The sequence below is a fragment of the Thermobia domestica genome, unplaced genomic scaffold (genome assembly GCF_964235325.1).
Source record: "Thermobia domestica unplaced genomic scaffold, izTheDome1.hap1.1 HAP1_SCAFFOLD_858, whole genome shotgun sequence".
NCBI classification, from domain to species: Eukaryota; Metazoa; Arthropoda; class Insecta; order Zygentoma; family Lepismatidae; genus Thermobia; species Thermobia domestica.
Genome location: NW_027656568.1, coordinates 32855 through 56112, shown reverse-complemented (window position 1 = coordinate 56112; position 23258 = coordinate 32855). Strand labels below are relative to the sequence as shown.

The 23258-nt window shown below is 36.7% G+C and overlaps 1 protein-coding gene across 1 annotated transcript; it reads right to left on the bottom strand.

The window, feature by feature from the left end:
• Nucleotides 1-3920: 3920 nt before the first annotated feature.
• Nucleotides 3921-23258, bottom strand: LOC145677427 (uncharacterized). Its single transcript, XM_081747917.1, has 2 exons — nt 22481-23258; nt 3921-13728 (listed from the first exon to the last, which is right to left on the bottom strand). Exons 1-2 carry the CDS (start codon nt 22843-22845, stop codon nt 12870-12872), a joined length of 1224 nt encoding a protein of 407 aa, XP_081604043.1. The 5' UTR covers nt 22846-23258; the 3' UTR covers nt 3921-12869.

The following is a 23258-nucleotide window of genomic DNA, read 5'->3' as shown; positions in this document are numbered from 1 at the left end:
AATGTGCAGAAACTTCCAAGAGTGCAAGTCGTTAACATTTCTTACACGGTTTGTACACGCTTCTCACTCCTTCTGTTGCACAAATATATAAATGTAAAAGAAGTGATCAAAAGTTGCAGTTTACGCATACAATTCTTTTTACAGTGCAGTATAGCATTTCAATAATAGCGCATTGTTTATTGTTGCTATTCGTGTAGATATGTTTGATCGGTGCCATAATTAACGCTGATGAACAAGCCTAAACTGTCCGCATGAAGAGATATAGCAGCGCTACTATTATCAACCTACAGTTCTAAACATTTATTACGATCGGGAAAGATCAGAATGTGTAATAATAATAATAATAGTGAGTGATAGTAGTAGAAAAAATTTAATGGAAAGAATGTTTTTTGTATACGATTATATTCAAAGTTCCGGACATAAAAGTAACGCGTTACTTGTCTTGCTTTCGAAGTAGGGTAACAGTTACTTTTCTAGGGGAAGTAACGTTCCCTTACTGTTAACGATATGCAGTAAGGGAAAGTAAAGTAACTTATAGCGCGTTACATTTTTACAAGTAATTTACCCCACACTACCTCAAAGCCTCAACAAGTCTTCGATGGGTACCTGAAACAAGCTTTCGGAAAACTGATTCCATGCTATTTTCCAAAAGTAGATGGGACAAATGCATTCACATGAGAGTGTTTCATGCATAGTGTAAATAAAATTTTGTGAGAATAGCGTTCTATAATAAAATGAGCCTTGTAACTCTGTGAATGACCCTCGTCTTTGTTCCTCTCACAACTGATGATATATGCCCAAACACACACACACATACACATTGACGATTTCAGAAGAGTCTCCCCGGAGAAACTAAATAAGCAACGAGTGTAAGTAGTACAGTACTACTAAAATACTGGTTTCCCATAGGTTAAGCCCAATCAGAGAAATGCCCACGGAAATTTCGTCGTTCTGGTGCAGTATCCTCAGGCCACACCATGAAATCACTGCTCACACAATATTAAACACCAGTAGTTTAAGCAGTAACGCCCGCGGAGTTTTTCCAGGGAGGGAGGCTGACATACAAGCAAAATTGCAAATACAAGCCCCTTGAAACACAGAATATAAGTTCTACTGCATGTAAAACAATTACTTACGCTCATGGCGTAAGTTTACTACAGTAATGTGTGTGAATAAGCAAATTTGTTTTGATATGTATTTTGAGGAATCGAACCAATTTTGATAATCCAGGGGGCAATGTCCTCCTTGACTCCCGTTGCAGGTGGGCATGAAAGTAAGGATATAATGCTCTGGTAAGGTATACGCGCAACTGTTTTCAAACATATAATGTTACCCATCATCCCCATATATGCTTCTTGTTTCGTAAAATTAAAATGGGTGAGTAATATGGTTACCAACTCTGAAAAAAAATTACCGGCACCCGCTCAAAATTTCCTGTGATATAGGCCTAAGTGAAAAGCCTCTCTCTTCGAACCCATCCATGGGAAGGAAATGTACTATCCTGGACAAAATGCATTAGGATTTAGATTTCTGGGCTATCGGCATTTAAGGCCATTTAGCCCTTCACGTTTTGAGGGATGACGTCCCTCGGCGAGCACACAATCCGGGAAACGGGAAGGAAGAAAGGATTGGGAAAGGAAGGAAGTAGCCTAGGACTTAAAGTTAGGTACCACCCTGGCATTTGCCTGGTGTGAATGAGGAAAACTCAGGAAAACCTCATTCAGGATGGCTGGCATGAAAAAGCGTTTTACACTTTTTCGACCGAGTCCCCCCACCAGGAATCGAACCCGGGACCGCTCACACCGAAGGCGAAAGCGTTAGCGACTTCGCTACGCGGGGCCACCAAAATGCATTAGGACCCGTATTCAGCATATCCTTAATACATGCACTTATAAGCGTAATATATACATTGTGTTCTGAAGACGTATCGATCATTTTCTTCTATTTACCAGTAACTGCTACTTCTTTAAAACTATCGAGAGATGAAAAAATAGTATCTTAATCTGTACGTGTCAATTTTGGACAAATCCTCACGCTATATTTATGCCGCACAATTATGACAAATTAAACACTTCTGTATCCAGGGGCGGATCCAGTGAAGGGGGCGATCGCCCCCCAGAAGAGAAAACTTTCTTATTTTATATATATAACTAAAATCCATCCCAAAGTTTGGAGCCTTTAAAAGTAGCAGTATGACAACCCACCGCCCCCCAGAAGTCGGTTCTGGATCCGTCCCTGTCTGTATCTATTGTCGAAAACTGTTTCACAATAAAATTTAATTATCAAATTTCTTGTTAAATAAATGAAAAGAACACTCATAAGCATCGCTGCTTAAAGGGATGTTAAAGTCAAAATGAAAATCATGAAAAGAACTGCCCTAGGTTTTTAAAAAAAATCACTGAATGTATAATACAATGAAAATTTGTATTTGCAAATAAGACACTGTTCAAGAATTAGGATGTTTAATGTTTTATTCTAGATTATAAATTTCAAAATAGTGGTCATAAAGAGGCTGGTAAGAAGTTTATAGTGTGTACTGGTCACCGACCTTAATAAAAATAACCGCAATATATAATAACGAGCTGTTAGCAACCCTAGTTAGTATGCACAGGGCTATAACAATATAAGAAGCCTCAAACTTTTATGTACAGTAAGGAACACTTCTGAATGGTACACCCATATGCAAATTTACGGCAAAAGTGTACCATCCAGAAGTGTCCCTCCCGGGGCTCAGCCCCGGTACTGTTTTGGTTGCCGGTGCTCAGCCCTGGATCTTACCTCGTTGCTTTTTTAAAAATTTTCTCCGCATCTGAAATAATGTTGATAAAATCCGTACTTTAACTTTCCTTTGTCACTGTTTCGGTAGCTCGGTGGCTCACATTAATGTAAAATTCAAGTGCATTATTGTGGCAACCGGGGAGTGAGAAAATAGCAGAAACAAGGTTCTTTTCTCTCCGGTCGCTGCTGGTAATTTTCTTTTTTCTATTTGTTTCTCAACAGGGGCTATAGCTGAGCTATAAAATCCTTGGGGGAGGAGGGAGCGGATAGTGACAGAAACTAAGATGTTCTTTCTTCTAATGTCTTGTGGGAGATTTCTAGCTTTTCAGAGTCCTTGCAAGAAAAGACTATAGCCCTACCGAAGGCAAATAAGCTCATATACAGAACAATCGAGGTGTTTAAGGCCCATAAAGAGAGAGGAGGCATATACTTGAGAGAAGTACAGAGAGCCATAAAAGAGAAATATTTTAAAGAAGTTCCCTTGAAAATGAGTGACAGTAAAAACAACGCTTCGGAAATTAGCAAAGGACAGTTCTATGAACAGAAGGTGCTTGACTGAGAAGGACACTGTGTACACCGAAATGATGAAAATTATTTACCCTGAGTACTGGCCGGAAAATATTAATGTTGATTATAGCGAACAAGACTTGAAAGAATTGTGTGAATTGTTTTCTTTGTGTTTTCGAGAAACTATTCAAACTTATCGCGACTTTAAATATTAATGGTCCGCCATTGTCCGCAACCCCTCCTGTACGTTAAGCGCTGGATATCACAAGGAACAAACACCGCCCTCTCAAGTTGCTAGGAAAGAAATCGAGGCAGAAGAAAACAAATCGAAGGAAGCTTTATGGAAACTACTGTGACTAAACTGCATTCATTGTCTTATAAGAGGTAAATTCAGCTATTTTGATATTATTATTCACATAAACATTATGTTAAAATACTATGTTGTCATGAGATTTGTTTGATTTGTGTTTGCACAAGTTTTCCCAACTCTATTTAATATGGAAGTGCCTGGAATTTTACAAGATTTGACTAAACCGCACACACACACACATTATATATATATATATATATATATATATATATATATATATATATATATATATATATATATGGTAGCCAGGAAGGGCCCCGGTACTTTTTTATCACGAATTTAAACACTGCCCTTACTGTACATCCCATTATCCCTTAAAGCCACTTTTAAGGTAAAATAAAATGAAAGTTTTGGTTTGTTTCAGTTTACCGCCCCACGGTTATGCCATGACGACTAAAGAGACTTGGACTTACTGATTATAATGGAATCTGAACCACTTTTTCCGTTCAACTGTATCCCACCTGGAACCGAATCCACGCGTGCCGTAGGCAAGTTTGTTAGCCACTAGACCAAACGGGTGTCCAAAATAACGAAAGTTAAATATTAAATGAAATATTACATGATAAAACAAACGACGGTATATATCCCTTGAATCAAATTACATAAGAGAGAAAAGTGTTTAAATCTTTTTACCTTAACGTGATGTGTTTTGTAGAACCAGAGATTCCAGGATCGTCATCATCTTCTGATTGAGTGTTCCGTGCAATCACTTTATTAATACAAGACATGTGTTTAGTTCTGAAGTGCGATAATAAAGCACCTGTCGATCCTCCTTTGCATCTAAGTACTTTTTTACACCAGAAGCATTTAGCTTCTTCTCTAGTCTCGGCACGTTCAAAGTATTTCCACACTTCACTCCGTGACATATTGTGCTTTGCTTCACCTTAATTGCTTAACACTTAATTGCTACTTTCACCCTTATCTTGCAGGTCACTGAAATGATTATTAAATGCTTGCTCAGTGCGTTTGCGAAGTTGACCTTGACAATCGTTGCACCACATGCACCTGCAAATGTTTACTATCAAGAGCTCAACACATTATATGCTTAAGACTTTTAGGTTCCAAAACGTTCAAATTAGAATAAAGTACATTTAAGGACGTTATACGTTATCAAAAACGTTGTTTACGATTTTGTTTTATATATTACAGAAAATGACATTATCGTACATTTGATTACCAGTATATTTTAACAATGTTAGCTATTGTGCACATCGAAACATCTTTTAATACAACAATATTTTAGTTTTAAGCTAACAGTTTTAAGCTAACATCTCTTAAACAAAATAAAATATTAATAGAACTGTCCTTACCTGGAGTTGTTATTCAAATCCGGTACAAGTAACATTGCCAAAGAGGGCCAAGGAGGCGGGCGCTACCCGTAGGCTATACCTGCACCCCAGACTGGTAATATATATTAATATTGCGCAAATAATGTGAAATTAACCTTTTCAGTATAACCCCCCTCAAGTAAAATGTATCCACCCTTCGATTGTGTCCCCAAGAAATTAAATCTGATACTGTAATTGGTGGTATAGCATATCATAGCCAGTTTAGAACTACAATGAACCTAATATTTTTATTTTACTTATTTATTATTTTTAATTTTCTTATTTTTAAAATCAAATGCACTTCACTTTCCTAGAATCACACTAAGGGAGAAAATAATACCTATATGAGGAAGAACATACCGCGTAGAGGGAGCCTTGTTATTCCATTGTTCAAAACTGTTTGGCGATCAGAGGAAAATCAATATTTCGTGGGTTGATATATATATATATATATATATATATATATATATATATATATATATATATAAACGGCAACTTAGGGTATAGATTTTAAACGCGGGGGGACTCCGTGCCGACTTCGAAAAAACATGTAGGCGTCGCCCAGTTCCTAAAAAAAATACAATGGAGAAAGATAGAAAGGGGGAACAAGCGTGACGTCATGCTGCTACCTACAGTCCTCCTACCTTTTCAGACCCACTTTTACCCCTTTTTATGACCCCCAAATTAGAACATTTTAGATGGTTTAAAATTCTTGTATTTTTGATCATAGCAACTTGACCTGTAAAGAAGACACAAAATTTCTCCATTAACTGTACAGGAATGAAATAGGATCATCCTTAAGAATCTGAAGCTTCGACATAACACTCCATTTGTGATGTGTGTCACTGCATGAGACCAATGCGTGGTAGGGATTTGTGTTCATGCAAAGCAAAATGTGCGTATATCAGCACAATACAAAACTGAAAAATGCTATTTATTAATGCTTATTTTCATTACCGCAAACTAAACGCAAATATTACGTTGTGTCCAGCTCGAAAACCGCTAGTGAATGAGGGCTCAGAGCGCTTGAGAAAATTGATTTACACAGTAATTTTGTGCTCTGAGTCCAGGAAATGAACACCAATAGGCCTACATACATTTCAATTTCTTACTGGTAAATAGTTATCCGGACTTTCGGTATCCAGTTCTCAAACAAGCCAAAAAGTTCGCTATAGTAGATTAATTCAACGACGGTACTAAGAAAGAGCTGTTTCAAAGAAACAATACACAGTAATTTTTGAAAAGGCGGTTAGATGAGCCTCCGTAGGAATGCCTCCGTCTGTCTTTATTCGTGAAGACAATAAATCAAGCAATTTTTGTACTAGTATTACCATTTCTTCTATCTACTACATAATATTACGCAACTCTATCATACAGGGCATAGTGTTTCATTTCAGTATTCTCCCCATTAAATTGATCACTTGTGACTATAAATATCTATATATTAAAATGTTAGGTTTATATTTTCGTGTGCAAAGAAAAGTTTATATGTTTGTCTCCAATCCTTTTGACAATGAGATCTCGAAAAGCACAAGTGCTAGAATCGTGCCATTTTTGCTGGTCGATTCCAAATTTTGTGTATATTGGCCCAGTTCCAATTGAATATTTAAAAAAAACGTGGCCATTATTTCTTTAATACTTTTTTAGGGTACACTGGAAGTGTTGACATTTTAAAAAATAACACATTCTATAAGTTATACACTCCAACAACATGTTTGTATACAGTGGTTGTATATTTCTCAGGCGTTTGTTTCATGACCAATTGATAATGAAAATCGAAGAAAACTATTTCTCGAGTGATGGAGAATCTTTAATATTTAGAATGTTTTGCTAACGAACACCATATATCAGTGGCATTGTAATAAATTTTGTATGTAATGTATTTGCTTATTACATACTGCTATAACGGTATGGACTGGCATGAATTTTTAAATCAACCCTCGTATTATTCCAACGTCATTTCTTAGAAATGAAATGCAACCAGCTAACATTTGGAGGAGAATAATGCTCAGGAATTTGTCACCCAAAAGGTGCCTCACTTTTCCAGACAGCCCTGCTTCCTCCCGTCAGCCTATATAAGGAAGAGGAATTTTGCTACTCTCGAGATCAACGCCCACGCACCAAGCCCTCATGACGATGACAGATTTTTACGTGACAATGTGAAATCTATCAATAATTGTCAATCGTACAACTTATTGGAACAATCAGTGTTTTTAATGTGATTTCTATTAACCTATGAACCATTCATTATATATTATTAACAATATAATAAAGTAAAAACTTAATGTTTTCTACGAACTATATTTTAATTTGTTAGTGTATTCTTGCGCTGTTAACTGGCAACTATGCGACGCAGGAAGAGGACCGGGGAGAGGACATTCATTCTTTCAAGATGTGATAGTGAGAGCGTTTATACCTTGAGAACAAGCAAAAATGTTCTACGAACTCTCAAAAGAGAGAGTCCAGAGAGCCGCCGCATGAATTGAGTGTATTAAGTATCTGTTTCCACCAAGATTAGAAGCAGTGGCGTAGCACACTTTTGCGGGCCCCCCCGCAAAGTATAGAGAAGGGGCCCTACTTGTAAAGCCCACAGAAGTAAGGTTGAAGTTCTACTTCTTTAAAACTTTATTCATCGCAAGACTTCGGGGCCCCCTATACCTCGGGGCCCCCCGCACTGCGGGGGTTGCGGGGGCAGCTGCTACGCCACTGATTAGAAGAGTCCCCAAAATTATAGTGTTTAAATTATCAAAGCATCATAAGATGATTTTAGCAACGTAACACTAAAACTTAGCCGGACAGGCCATGAAAATCACGAGATGAAACAATGGAAAATAATCAATTGCAATCCCTTGCAGCCTAATGGAAGTGAAGTGTCTGTAGTGAACTCCATAGTCACTAACCGATTCATCATATTCGTTCGGTCGTAAACTTCGCGTATTATTTCGGTATCCTATCGGTTCGTATACCACAGTAATTGGGCCATCCCTTTTTTTCTAAGTGAAACCTTGTGTTCTTGTGTTCTCACACGTTTGTAAATGTTTTATATTCATTGAAGTTAAAAGTTAAATATAAGTGTTTTGCAAAATATCTTTTTTTAATATGCAATGAAAAATAATATTTAATAACTTCAAAGTGTGTGATTTCTATTGTCTCTTTCTCAGCGAACGGAGGATATTATCTCCTAAAAGTGTACATGGCCTAGAGTAGAATTAAACAGGTAAGGTATTTGTGAAGTGGTGAAATCCAAATGTTTGCTTTCGTCTCCCACTACTCATCTGGCGTAAATCTCACATGGTTGTCCCACCTTGTATTCTTTTACAGGTATTGACCAGTGTATCTTGGAGCTGACGTACCAGCGACGGTGGGTATATGGCTTATGCCTAACATGTATAACACCCGAATCCCAAGACCGTGGGAGTGAGACTGTTTGTTTACTTGCCAGTTCCTTATCGGATCTATTAGTCTTTTACAAATGAATGATGTTTGAAGGAAGATTCATAAAAAGATCCAAGGTTCGAATCCCAATATTAGTGTATCTGGCTTTCGTCACGGAACCCAGCACCCTTATAGCTGTCGCTCCAAACAGAAACACACTACAATTAACAGTAAAATGTGTTTCGACCTCCCAAACTCCCATTATACTGCATGCAAGAAGAAAGAAAGCACTGATCATACATGAATTAGAAATTCCAACCAAAAGTAGGCTCAATCTTGCAAACGGTGCGAGATATTGAAAAAATAATCGAAAAAATCTCTCCTTTGTGGTACCCCTTGCCGATTTTTATCAAGACGTCTTTCATTTGTGTCTATAAAGGGACATGTATATATGTTGTGAGGAATGACAAGGAGATTCATGCTTATATGTGAATGATGCGCTGTGTAGAGAGTGCAGGTTAAGCTAGTCTAATTAAAATAAATCCAGGTTCTGAAATCTTCGGCTTCCTGAATTCTTCTGGAGCAAGCCGAGACTTGCACTTGTAGCTGTATCTCGAAGGCGGGAATTGATACATGATCACTATGAAGTTATATAGTTGTTTCGGGTGGAGATACATGAAAGTGCACGTACGAACCACTATAAGTGTCATGAAAATCGAGGTGAAGAATGTTGCGAGCTGCGTGCTGAACGTGTTTTAATATTAATGGTTGTGCAAAAGACGAACGTTTTGAAGAGTGTGGGTGACAAATGCTAATAGTTTATGCATATAAAGAAACTGATTAGTCTTTCCAAGTCTCACCTTTTCGATTTTGAACATAATGAGTCAATAGTGGTACTACAAGTTTCGGCCTGAATTCTTCTGGAGCAAGCCGAGACTTGCACTTGTAGCTGTATCTCGAAGGCGGGAATTGATACCAAGTGTTGCAGATTCGGACAGTTTTCATAGGAAAAGGAAAAGTGTGCACCTCTTTGTAGGATAACAAGTTCATAGGTTGCACCTGTTAGTAGGATCTACTTTGTTTTCTTGACAGCGTTTACCTGGGAGAGGAATTGGTCGTAATGAGCAAGATTGTTCAAATCGGCATCTCTTCATGAAAATTAAGATTTGTTTATGCAAAAGGTCGTTGATAGTATCCTGTGATGTTCTCAGAATTCGAACTATGTACGTTGGACCCTGATCGTTCCGAATACGGATGCATTTTTAAAGGTGTATCCCACTTCAGGAAGTTTAGCCTATATATCAAGTGTTATAGATAGAGGGACCCCTCGTACTACTATTGACATGGTATGTGGCTGAGGTTGCTAGTGTCGGATGTTGTTGAGAGAAGTAAAGTCAGTTTTCCTGAACATTTCTAAACTGGATTGTCACGAATTATTTTGCGAAGTTGGCCGACTGTGACTTAATGATGAATCCATTTTTTTGTTTCTACCATTTGCGAAATATCTTTGCGTGGCCGATACTGGAAAAGTTAGAAAAGTAAACCCTTCGAACCAAAGTACTTTGGATTGTAGTTTTGCTGTAGCAAGTTGTAGACAGGCTGCAAAGGAGGATAAGCTGGTTGGAGTCAGAGTCGGAGCTCGAGATGCTATGTGCATTTGTATGCTTCTTAAATGGTGGTGAACTCGTTGATGATGCTTGGTGGTTGCCACTGATCGGAGAACGAATACTCTGGGAACTTGGTTCAGTGTATGCTGAGCATGAATGAAATTGTGGAATGAAGAAAGTGGGAGGAAACTGGAGAACTCCGAGGAAACCCAAGCACACGGTGTTTGTCCACCACAAAGTTAACTTGGCGGGAGCAGGGTTTGGACCCGATACCCCATGCATCAGAGGTGAACGCTTTACAACTGAGCCCCCCCGGCAATTTTATTTTCAAAGGATGTATGAAAGACTTTCCATCGTCAATTATCATATGCGGTAAAATAACCGAACTGAAACAGTATTCAAAACTATGTGATGAGAACAGGATAAGAGTGAAAATGATCATAATGATGATTAAAAATTATACTACTTGTGTACATTAGGGACAAGGAGTATGGTGATAGCGATTTGGTGTGGGGTTTAAAGTGAAGTAGTATATATTGCATGAATAAAGGGTGCTGAGTTTGGAAGCATTTGTTGATATATTTGATATTTACTTTTTCGATATATTACTGTAATATGGACAAGTTATGCATTGGTATAGCTTCAGAGTGGGACTACGTAACCGGACAATGAAAGGTATGTGGAAAACTTTTGGTTAGAAGGTAAACAGTTTTTTTTTATAGATTTTGAATAATGAAGTTATCCACACTGTAAATCTGTATGTTAAGTTTGGCAGTAACAAATCTTTGTATGTACTTAGGATCGTCTATGCATAAAATACAAAAAGACGGCATCAAACTGCAGAAAAGTTAAAGTTCGAGCTACTGCTTCGAGAAAAATATATGTGCTATCTCTATGCTTTATCATTTCCATTGTGAACCCAGTAGTAAGGCAACGGCTAGAGTCTGCGTTTGACAGTTGGAGATGCAGTGAAATATCGTTATCATTTACTGGTAGAGAACAGTCAATTAAAATAATTTACAATGTACAACTCAGATGGAAAGAAAAGAGTGAGAGTGACTTCGACAACGTGATCCCACGGTAGAGAAGTGTGCCAAATCAGATGTTTTATATTCTGCGTTTAATGTGGTGATGTACAGTAGAATGCTGCTCAAAAGTGCAGTGAACACAAAACCACCTTTAAACTATACTACAAAAATGTACAAAGTGTTACAAACAATTTTACAGACTGTGCCGTAAATATGGCTGTTTAGTGGTGAGCGAAACATGTCTGAAAATATCAATAAGGAACAGTGGAATGCCGTTTCTCAACCAATTCTCTACATAGAAATAAGACCGCAAGACCATATAGGCGGATTGTTTGCAGTATTAAAATAAATGGGGCAGCAGAGTACAGAATGATCTCGTACGTGAGCGTGAAACTATTTGAGCAGAGGTAAGTCTGTACAAAAACAGTCTTCCTCGGGTGTTTCTGCCGACCATATAGGAACAGTGCTCAAAGTTTACTTGAAAGATGCCACGAACATTTCCAGATGTTGTCAGAAGGTGACAAAGTTGCTCATTTTGGTGACTATAACTTGAGCTTAGATATGGATCTACAATAAACATGGGATAATGTCAGACACAAATGACATTACTTTGTCGACTATTCTACTCGAGCATCAATTTGGGATAGTACAATTTTCATAGCACGCGTAAAAATAACAGCGTAGATTATATCATCTCTATTCCTCCAACAGAATACATCTCATATAAACTCTCCGCACGTGTGAGATTTTTCTCCTTTGTGGATTATCATTTACTTTGCAATATGTGAATCTTCAGTAAACGCCCTGCTAAGATCTTTGAATCTCTTTGGTGACTGACTTGTGTTCAACTGCATTTCAAGGTTTGAGCGTAGACTATATCGTCTTCCACACCTCTCGCGTGTGAGGTTTTGATCCTCTGTGGCTCAGCACGTATGAACGTTGAATAAGTTCTATTACAGGATTTTTGCAAGGTGAGATTTTGCTACTGTTTGGATTCACATGTGTGTAGCCGATTTCGCGGGTAGATTAAATGCCCTACCACACTCTTGACATGTGTAATGTTTTACTCCTCTGTGGGTTAACATTTCTCTAGCCAAACTTCAACGTTTGTCAAATGACATACCACACTCAGGGCATATTAATGCATATTAACATGTGTAGCACTTCTAACCACACTTTTAGCATACATGAACTCTTTTTCCTGTATGGATTAACATGTGTGTAACCAAAATTAAACGATATTTAAATTCGCCGTCACTCGTAGCATGTGTGATATTTTGTTCCTCTGAGGATTAACATGTGTACAGCCTAACTGGAACCTCGATTAACAATGGGAACCTCGACAACCAAATATGAACGACGAGTAAATGCCGTACCACACTCTTGGCACGTGTGAGGTATTCCTCCTGTGCGGACTAACATGTGTGTAGCCAAAGTCGAACGTCGATTAAATGCCTTACCACACTCTTAGCACGTGTGAGGTTTTTCTCCTGTGTGGATTAACATGTGTGTAGCCATTTTTGAACGTCGATAGAATGCCTTACCGCACTCTTGGCACGTGTGAGGTTTTTCTCCTGTGTGGATTAACATGTGTCTAGCAAAAGTCGAACGATGAGTAAATGCCTTACCACACTTTTGGCACGTGTGAGATTTTTCTCGTCTGTGCATTAACATGTGTGTAGCCAAAGTCGAACGATGAGTAAATGCCTTACCACACTCTTGGCACATGTGAGGTTTTTCTCCTGTGTGGATTAACATGTGTTTAACCAAAGTTGAACGTTCAGTAAATGCCTTACCACACTCTTGGCACGTATGAGATTTTTCTCCTGTGTGGATTAACATGTGTGTAGCCATACCTGAACGTTGAGTAAATACCTTACCACTCTTGGCACGTGTGAGGTTTTTCTCCTGTGTGGATTAACATGTGTGTAGCCAAAGTTGAACTTTGTGTAAATGACTTACCACATTCTTGGCACGTGTGAGGTTTTTCTCCTGTGTGGATAAACATGTGTCTAGCCAAATGTGAACGTCCAGTAAATGCCTTACCACACTCATGGCACAAATAAGGTTTTTCTCCTCTGCGGATTAACATGTGTCTAGCCAAAAGTAAACGTCTAGTAAATGCCTCACCACACTCTTGGCACGTATGAGGTTTTTCCCCTGTGTGGACTAACATGTGTCTAGCCAAATGTGAACTTTGTGTAAATGCCCTACCACACTCTTGGCACGTGTGAGGTTTTTCACCTGTGTGGACTAACATGTGTCTGGCCAAAGTTGAACTTTGTGTAAATGCCTTACCACATTCTTGGCACGTGTGAGGTTTTTCTCCTGTGTGGATTAACATGTGTCTAGCCAAATGTGAACGTCTAGTAAATGCCTTACAACACTCTTGGAACGTGTGAGGATTTTCTCCAGTGTGGATTAACATGTGTGTAGCCAAACTTGAACACACTCTAAATTCCCTTCTACATACTCCACATATGTGAGATTTTTCGCGTAAATAAACTAACTCACCACTTGACATAGTTGAACTTTGACTAGAGCGTTTATCACTAGTTTGGGACGTATGACGCTTTTCACTTTCCTGTGTCACCATATTTTTTGTCAAACGTGATCCATGAAATCCTTTGCCAAACTGCGGCGAAGTATCAGATTCCTCATAAGAATAAGAAATGGCTTTATTTAAAGTAGTAAGCGTATTCTCTTCTCCGTGGAAAGCAAAGATGTTATCGCGCCTGTAACAAATTCAAGAAACAATGAAATGTAAATGGAGATAATGATTAAGTAGCAAGAAAACATGTAATCATTCGCTATATTACACGTTTTATTACATTAAATATTGTAGAAATATGAAATGGAGTACCATATCAATATTGTCTCAAAATAAGTTGCTGTAGTTTGTTTCACTATATCAAATTAAACTATCATTTATATCGTGGCGGATATAAGTCTATGAGCAGGTTCTGTCGGCTGTCTTGACACAAATGCACAGTATGAAAATTAAATCTGTCTTATCTGTAGTTTCGTGTGGAGAAAAAACCAACTTGCGATCCAAAGGTTTAAGAACTACTCAACGTATTAATAGAAACTGTACCGAAGGTAATTCACTTATATCATCATAAGAGGAACACGAAAGGCGTTTTAAAGCGAATTAAAAAATTACATACAACTTTCCAAGCTGAGGCAGAGAAACTTAGAGTAACAAGACTAAAGACGAATAATTTACAGCGTTGTGGACGTGGTTCAGTGGTCTAGGGGCTTGACCAGTAATCTCGAGGTTCTTCGATCAAATACACGTCAAGCATTTTTTTTTTTTTTTTTTACTTTAGGAATTTTGATGGAAATAGATCGACGATAACACACATTTCATTACATTCAAATATTTCAATACTCGTTTGTTTCAGCACTTGAACTATCAAATTTTCAGGAGTAATACTAATAATAATAACAATTATCTCGAAGAATATTTAAAAATTAAAAACTTATTAATGCTCAGGTCGTTCCATTACAAGCAGAATCGTGATATTAGGCAAAAAAAATATTTCGGTCTTGTGTAATGTTGCCCATGAAAAGACGAATTACTCATCTCATTCTAAAACAAACCAAACAAAATCGGGATGAAACATTTTAATTCGAGACAGGACAAGGTTAACTCACACTTTAGTCATGCTTTGGAGACGAGAATCGAGACGAGACCAAAACTATCGTAAACATTTCTCATCTTATCTCGATTCTAGAAATAGTGTATGCCACTCTTTAAGCAACAATTGCTCTATAGACTGGATCTTATACATCATTTTGATAAGATTTCAGAGCTCACTGAATTATGGTCTGTGTATATATTTTTGTAGCAAAGCTTTTTTAATTACATCTGCAAACTTCACAAGTTAGTTTATTACAAGCTTTAGTTTTCATTTATATTCAGTTCTTTTTTTTTACAGTTTTGTTCCTGAAAACGTACAGTAGAATATATTCTACACGAAATATTAGCGGAAATCTTTCGTTTAAATTTGAATAGCTGTAGAGGTGTCTCATGATGGTACGGAACCCCTTTCCCGAAACCCCTTCGACATCTTCTGTAGCTTAGCCAGCACAACCACTATTTAAAAACAACTGTAATTACGGCTCTTGTGAGTTCAGAATCCCTACTTTCTACACCAAAATTACCTCGAAAATTTCCGTTATAACATTTAACTTTCCTTTATAACATTTAGCTAGTTGTAGGGAAACTTTCCGTTATAACATGTACCTAGTTGTAGGAACGTATCGAGAGGGTATGTGCTGTTGGTCCTGACACTTCTCTCCAATCCCGAATATTTTGTAACTTATGGCTCACGCTATGGGTTATTTTACAGGGTTGAATACAATGTGTCCTCATACGGAATTTGTTACCTGTACTATTATTATTATTATTGTTACTGAATATTTGAGACCTCAATATTACATCACACTGCCGTAGCAAAGCTGGGATAAATGCAATAAACAAGTGACAAATCTTGGGAAAAAGACGAAAATCAATGTGAAGTTTACGATTATATTTACAAGAATCTAACAACTATCAAAAAACACGATTTCAACCACATGGCGACCGTTTTCCGGATTAAATTATAGCAATCTTTCTACAACTGCTGTTACAATATCATTAGTTATACAGATAACGTGTTGAGTTTGGATCTGATTAGCCTAGTGTCGACAGTCAATTTCTATCAGATTCTCGGCGAACACATTTAATTAAAAATAAACCAGAGTGATAGATAAAAACAAGAACTGAGCAATGTAGATTTTTCATGTAAGTTAAGTAAATATGTTTTGACCTTGAGAGCAACAGAGAGATTAATGTAGCTCATAAAAGTTTTTCTTGTTGATTTTTAATTATATGTAGATGTGAGTGGATAGCAAACAGCTGATTGAGTATACACACATACATACATGTTTTACACTATGCACCTTCATGTGCATTTATGAAGAGTAAATGTTTTAATACTAATACACAATAACACACTGAGCAAGGCTATGTGATAATATGTAAAAAGAAAACAGTATCGCGTGACAGTTTTAACACAATAACTCTGCAAACAAACAGAGAACATATAGAGAATGTTTCGGAAAGCAGGAATTAGGACGTACAGGAAAAGAGGAAGCAGAAAAATTGAACTAGTCAGAAGAAAAAAGAGAAAAGCAATAGCGAACAAAGATCAAGGGGGAGTAATATATAGAGTAGGATGCGAGCAGTGTAACAAAATTTTCATAGGAGAAACAAAAACAATGCAAAAAATGTATTAAGCAGCACCAGGATGTTGTAAGACTGAAAATGGACAACAATGCGATATACAAGCATCAGAAAGAAACAAACCACAGAATAGGGTGGGAAGGAGCAGAGGTCATAGAAGTAGAGAACAGGACTTTGGTGAGAAAATGGAAGGAAGCCAGAGAGATTATGAAAGCAGGACGCAAGGTGATGAACTGGAATGCAAGATTCTCGATAAATAAGGAGTGAGAGAAGATTCTGCTTAAAGAAGAAGAAATAAAAAGGAAGAAGAAAGAAAGAGAAACAAAATAACAAGGATAATAAGGATAATTAGAGGACAGGACGCATCCAGCGGAAAAAAGTAAACCTTTAATTGGACACGTGTGCAGCTAAAAAGTGAAACTGAAAACCAGACAAGTGTTATTTTTTAAAGAAAGGGCAGAACCTAATTAAAATTGATCTCCGGACAGTATATATAAGTGATGACCAACTCCCAGCAACCAGAAGGAGTGGAAGTCTGATGAAGACACAGTTATTGTGTAGAAACTGTCACGTGATACTGCTTTTCAAATATTATCACATAGCCTTGCTGAATGTGTTATTGGGTATTCGTACAAAATGGAATCAAAGCCTGATAGAATAGTTATAGAAAATATTTTATATATAGTACTAGTTTATATCTGTGTTAATTTTATATTGAAGCACTTCGCAAAATGAAACCTGAGTTGTAAAAACAAGGATTGGTTGTTAATGGTCGTAATATCAAAATTCTTAGTGTTTCATGTTTTAAGTGCATGTTTCTTATTCTCGTATTAAACTCAGACATTTATATTTTTGTACTTTGAATTAGTTGCTCGTATCTCATATCAATATGGAGGCTAGTGTTTTAGAACAATTTCAATCAATGTTGACAGAGGAATTAGAGAAACAATTAGAAACCATTGCTCAAAAATGGTAATGAATATTGGATGCCTAGGACAAAAAATACACGAATCAGTAGGTGAACTTCAAAAGCCTGTAACAGAAACGATTTGTGAGCGTAGGAAAGAGCGAATTCAATGCCAAAACAGACAGCTTACGTATTAATATCAAAGTAGCCAATAACTCCTTAACTGAAGTACTCTCTGAATTAGTTAACGCGGCCAATCATGTTGATTCAGTAACTGCTGAGTTTAAAAAAAGTGTAGCGGAATGAAAGAAAGGTCTCACTGTGTTCTATGAATACATGCGAACGGCACAGATTGGGTGTAGGCAAACCAACAAAATAAAAGAGTGCAAGGCGGAAATGAAACCGTCTTGAATTCGAGCCAGCCCAAGTTGTGAAAGATATGTGCCAAATAAACCAGAAAGTCGATTACAGTCAGGAAAAGGAAATATGCAGTGTAGAGATAGCAAAAAAGAAGAATCGTTACGCGTACCTGTAAAAAATTGTTTCTAATGTAATTGTTTTGCCGGCAAGGGATACCGATGTTTCACACATGATAAGCGGTAGCGTTCAGGTTGCGCGTATCCGCCCTCTCGAAAAAGTCAGGGAAGGCTTGAGAGTTCAATTGATGATTTTGTGTGATAACGAAGTTACAGTGTTGTCGGTTTTGTGTCGCAGGCAAATGGTTTTGCACGAATTAACAAATTCAAATTTGTCTTTGTAACAGTGTATGCCTAACGTAAGTTGCATTTTAGTGCTGCAAATCCATTCCGACTTTATCAGCTTTGAGTATTGTAGAAGGAAACGACTTCAAATTCACAATAGACCCGCCAAGCGAATTCTGTTTTACGTAGTGAAGGTCTCGTACATAATATATCGGTCGGAAATGTTTACCATAAACAAGCGTAATACTTCCAATAAAGCACACGCAGTCGAAAGTATATTTCCGTTATAGAACCGAAATGTAACACCAAAGTTAAGAAGAAAAATAAGATGGCCAGTGATACCCAGTTGAGTTTTTCTAATACATTATTAACGTAAACTCGATTTCGAGGAGCATAATCAGTAGAATTAAAATGAGCAGACGTGGTCATATAATTACATCAGAGCCAACATTTATTAATTTTCAGTTGCCGAAATGTTTGAATTTTCAAGCTAGTACTTCACTATTGCGAAATTGTAAAAAGCGAAAGTTTTAGTGTAGTGCTACACAAAATGTAGACATGTTGATTGCTTATGATGAAAACAAGGTGCGTCGACCTCCACGTACAGCGTATTTTCAGCACGCAAAACCACACATTAGGCGTACAGAAGGAAATAAGTTGAGAATAAAAGGGAAGTGCCTTGGTAAGCGTAATTCGGAACGCACTAAACTCGGTCAAAGACGAACTACATACAAATTAAAGTCGAGCTGTAGGCGAGGTTATTTCGAGTCAAACATGCGGAAGAAGTATACATCGACTCCGAAGAGCACCAAAAAGCTTAAGCGAAAGCACGTACGAACATTGTATAGTAAACTACATGGCAAAATATAGTAATAGTAAGCGCAAACCTAAAAAGAAATTATGGGAGATATCGCAGTGCAGCGTAAATCCAAACGTCGCAAAGGAAGGCGGGTCATTACGTGGAAGTTTAGTAAATACGCTGTAAAAAGGAGAACAGTTCCGAAATTAAACAAACTACCTGGAAAAGTACACGTAACCGTGCTAAATTACAGCTTACAAGCGTAACCGGCACAGATGGAAAATTAAAATCTTAGCACAAAAAAAGCGTGAACTTCACCCCAACTCGGGTTAAACCCCGGAAGAGATGAGAAATCAGAAATACCGAATTTGAACTTTTAAACTTTTAGATTATGAAAAAAGGATTACTGTTTATTTATTTGATAATTTCCCCGAATTTCGAAGGTTACTCTTCAGAATCAAAGTGTGTGCCCACCGCCACTGACGCACCAGTCCAAGAAACCATCAATATCGCCTTACAATCACGTACGTTTACTTAGATGTCATATTTTATGGTCTCCTTACAGCATTTGGAGATGAAAGATGAATGTGGAAAGGAGAGGAAAGACAGCATTGGAAATTTTAAACAGGTAATTGATTTAGAACGCGATTTCCGACTTTGAAATTGTAATAATACCGCACGACTTTTGAAAAGTATGGCTATCCCGTTTTGGATGCGGACTTTCAGTATCGAATTCTTCTAGGATGTTTAAGTTCTGTATTTTTTTTTCAGGTCTTTCCAGTTTTGGGAACCATACTTCATAATAAAATTTTATTATCAAATTTTGCTTGAGTTTTTAATCATTCTCCTTTATGTTTATATTAACATTAACTGTCCCCATACAATCAAGCATTTAGAGACATGTTAGGCAATTAGATATAATTACGAACATAATTAGACAAGTACTAGTAATAACTACAATTAGTCATAAAGTTATTATTTTATGTAATTAAAAAAATGTGCTCTTCAGACAGTGAAGTTTTTCATCTGATGTTGTGATTGTATAATGAGAAAATATGCGAAATTTGTAATGTAAGATCAAGTCGCCGTCAAAATACTGTAAGTTAAACACAATTTAGTATAATATTCAAAGTAATTGATAATAACCTTGAATTTGATAAAGTTGCTCCTTGATTTGTTCGTCGTTCGATATATACATGCAGTCTACTATGAAAAGTCAATGTGCATTCAATGTGAATAATGATAACTGAAGTTAATTGACTTCAGAGAAAGCGATATTACAAGTTAAGAAGAGTTGAAGGTTAAAATATAGTTCATCCCCTAGGGACATCCCTACTTTCGTTATAAAATTAAAGTGATGAAACAAGTCCGACGCCTGGTTGGGTCCCAGCTAATGTGCAGATTCGGCAATTGACTAAAATTTAAAAATTTTGTTCTAATTTTTAATGTTTGGCATAATTAGAGAAAAGTATAATAGTAATAAAATTGATGTTCGGATTTTAGATTTTGATATAATAATTAGTTTTGATTTGGATTTAGAGAAAATAATTAGAGTTTTGATTTGCATTTAGAGAAAGTAAATTAAATGTTATTCTTTTTGATATTTGAAAATAACTATTGTAGTCTTGTGCCAGGAATCATAAACCGATCTCGAGAAAAAGAAAAAGGGAAGCCCGTTTACGATTACACGTTACCCTTCACTACGATAAACACCGAAAAGTACCGATGTATCGATAGTACGGAGTGCCTACGTCAGTTAGGCAGTATATAGTAAAATTAAGGTTTATGTTATGAGAACATATTAAGATTGCTACGTACGAGTAGGCCCTGAACAACAATAATGTTTGATGAACAAGTTAATATTACTGTTATCTTGTGTTTCACTATTGTGACAAATGCTCTTTGATGTGACTTTATTCTCAATAAAGATAAGTGCAATTGCTAGTAAGCCACACATAAGTATTAGCTAGCGCTCTTTAAAAGGTTACATTTGTAAACCTACCAATTTTGTAGGTACGAGCGGGCCTGAAGTAATACTAATGATTAAAAAATTGATTAATTGAAATGTGAGGCTGTAGCATTAAATCTCCTCCCAGGGTGTATTTCTTGTCGTCCTCTTCATTATATTTATTTTCTTAAAATGCCTCCTCAAGGCCTGAATGTTGACAGCCCAATTGGGGTTGGGAAATTAACCCTGATTTGTCATAACTTGAATGCCGAAGACATGCAACTAGGGTGGTATGTAAGGTCTTAGGATAGAAGCGATTCATTCGAATCGTCAGGGACCCTGCAAGCTTCAACTGTATAAGATTGTCAGCACCGTTGGTTTTAGGATCCAATTCATTAATCTGTATTTTTAATGAATGACTTACAACTTGTGTTGTCAAATAATTACGCACAGAATGGCGCTCCGTAGGGCTTACCGCCGTTTAACTAATTTATTTGTATTAAAATGTTCAAACGGTTATAAGTTACGTTGTATAATGCAAGTTACAATGTATAATATAACGAAACTGACTTAACATTGACGGAAATTCTTTTAAAATTTGGCGGTCCTTACAGTGACTGTTTTTCACGCCACTACAACAACAAAGCCTCCCTGTAATTAGAACTGATGCTGACCACAACATTAACACCAAAATAAAGTTACATGTTCTATCGTAGGGGGTAGTTGAAACTTCGTGTATACAGTTCATGGTTTTGCCGACGGAGGACTGTGAAACTCTCTTCATATTTTGGCGAAGTAATGCCCGATGTGCAAAGTAACCCGTTGTCAAGGTAGCTAGTAACCACTGTAAGCGAAATGAAGTATCAAAATTTAGTGTGGCAAATCATAACACGGAACTATGAAAATGTTTGTGAATGAAGGGATCCATATAATTAAGACGTTACGTCCCTAATGTATTGTGTTAATTTGGAACAAAAATATACAAGCAAAGAAAGCATTTCAGCATGTTACCAATAAAATACTTAGGAACGTACAAGAACACATTCAACACGTAAGACATGTAAGTCATCCTAAATACAGAATTTTGCGCTATCCTTGTTTACCCACATTCTGCGTAATGCCCTAATCTGCATAGCAATCTTATTTTAACCGGCCATCTAGCACATGCTAATTTGCGTTGTTTTTACAATAATTCATATATTATGTACGTGCACCAAGCCCCTAAAGTGATCCCATATTGAAAAATGCAGGTCGATACCCTAAAAAAGATTCCTGTGAATGTAAAAAGTCGACTTCCTTGAAAAAATGAGTGCGGTTATGAAATGGACTGTTGTATGGACCTCTACAAATAATGAACATCCATTGTTGGTTAAAATATTATTTATCTTGTATTTTTTTATGTCTTTCGAAGCCAGCCGGAAAAATCAAGCTAGACCCATTTGAGCTAAATCAAAATAAAATCACAAACGTCCATAGTTTATGTTCGAATATAATACATTACAGGTTTACATTTGTAAAATTTTAGGATAATTACCATTCTCATTATTTGGTATTTTACATAAGTCTCTATATAAATAAAACAATATCGTCGAGCACCCATATTTTAAATATGTGAAACAATTAGTGAGAAATGTGTAACCAATAATAAAGAAATAATTATTTTATCAAGATATGAACTACATAAGAATTGTATGGATCGTATCAATCTTATTTTTATTTGGTATACAGCTTGTCTATGTGTGCCATGTCATTTCCAAATTGTAGGCTACTAACTTACGTTCATGATATCTCCCATACCTAAATATTTCTCGTGAAGTATTGCTTTTAGCCAACAACATTTCCGAAACCATGTAACCGTATTATCAATCTGAGCCAATTAGTTAATGAAAAATTTAGCATTACCTTTCTGGCCGAATTGAATTTAAACTTTTTGTTGTTAATTGTTGGGAGTCATTAGAATACGACGCGCAAGTCTCCTGAACCACAATTTTTCTTAGCGTTTCTATATTACTTTCAAATTCAGGATCTTCTTCTAGTGCTAATTCTGGTTTCACCCTATCAACGTTTTGTTTCACATCCAAAGAGCACATAGCTTTATCCTTGTCCACTGATACATCTCCTTCCGTTGTAGATAATATTAAATCTTTGTTGTCATTCATTAGTTCGTATGTCCACCCTCTCCCTTCGAGCGGATCATCACTAGGTAAGTCATAAGCAATTTCTTCTTTGCACATCAATTCCGACTTAACAGACGCCTTACCAGCCATTGTGAATTGAAATATAATAAGAATTTAACACTGTTCTTATACTCCCCTTGTATTTTACGCTGTCAGTTTAATGAAATGATTTACAAGTACGTTCACAAAAGCAACTTTATATTTCCAATCTTCTTCTTCTTCCTCTTATTCTTCTTCATCAACCACTACTCCTCTCTCGGCAATTGATTGTTTGTTTGTAGTAAGCATTACAAAATTTTTGCATAGTATCATTATCACTGTATTGAACAAGAATATCGACAATTTAGAAAGGTAATTAAACGTGTAAAATGTAAAGATTAGAATAGTTGAAAAATGATAAAAAAAAGTAACAAGATGTGTACGAAGTCATAAAACAGATAGAAAGTAGTAAGTATGATAAAGCGAAAATACGTGAAAAAAGAAGTGTCGCAATCGGAAAAAAG

What these genes read in the sequence shown, in the direction of transcription:
- LOC145677427 (XM_081747917.1), bottom strand. Translation starts at nt 22,845, where the DNA reads ATGGCTGGTAAGGCGTCTGTTAAGTCGGAATTGATGTGCAAAGAAGAA. An exon ending in AATTCAATTCGGCCAGAAAG is followed by an intron (nt 13,729 to 22,480) that starts GTAATGCTAAAT and finishes AATTTGTTACAG; the next exon opens with GCGCGATAACATCTTTGCTT.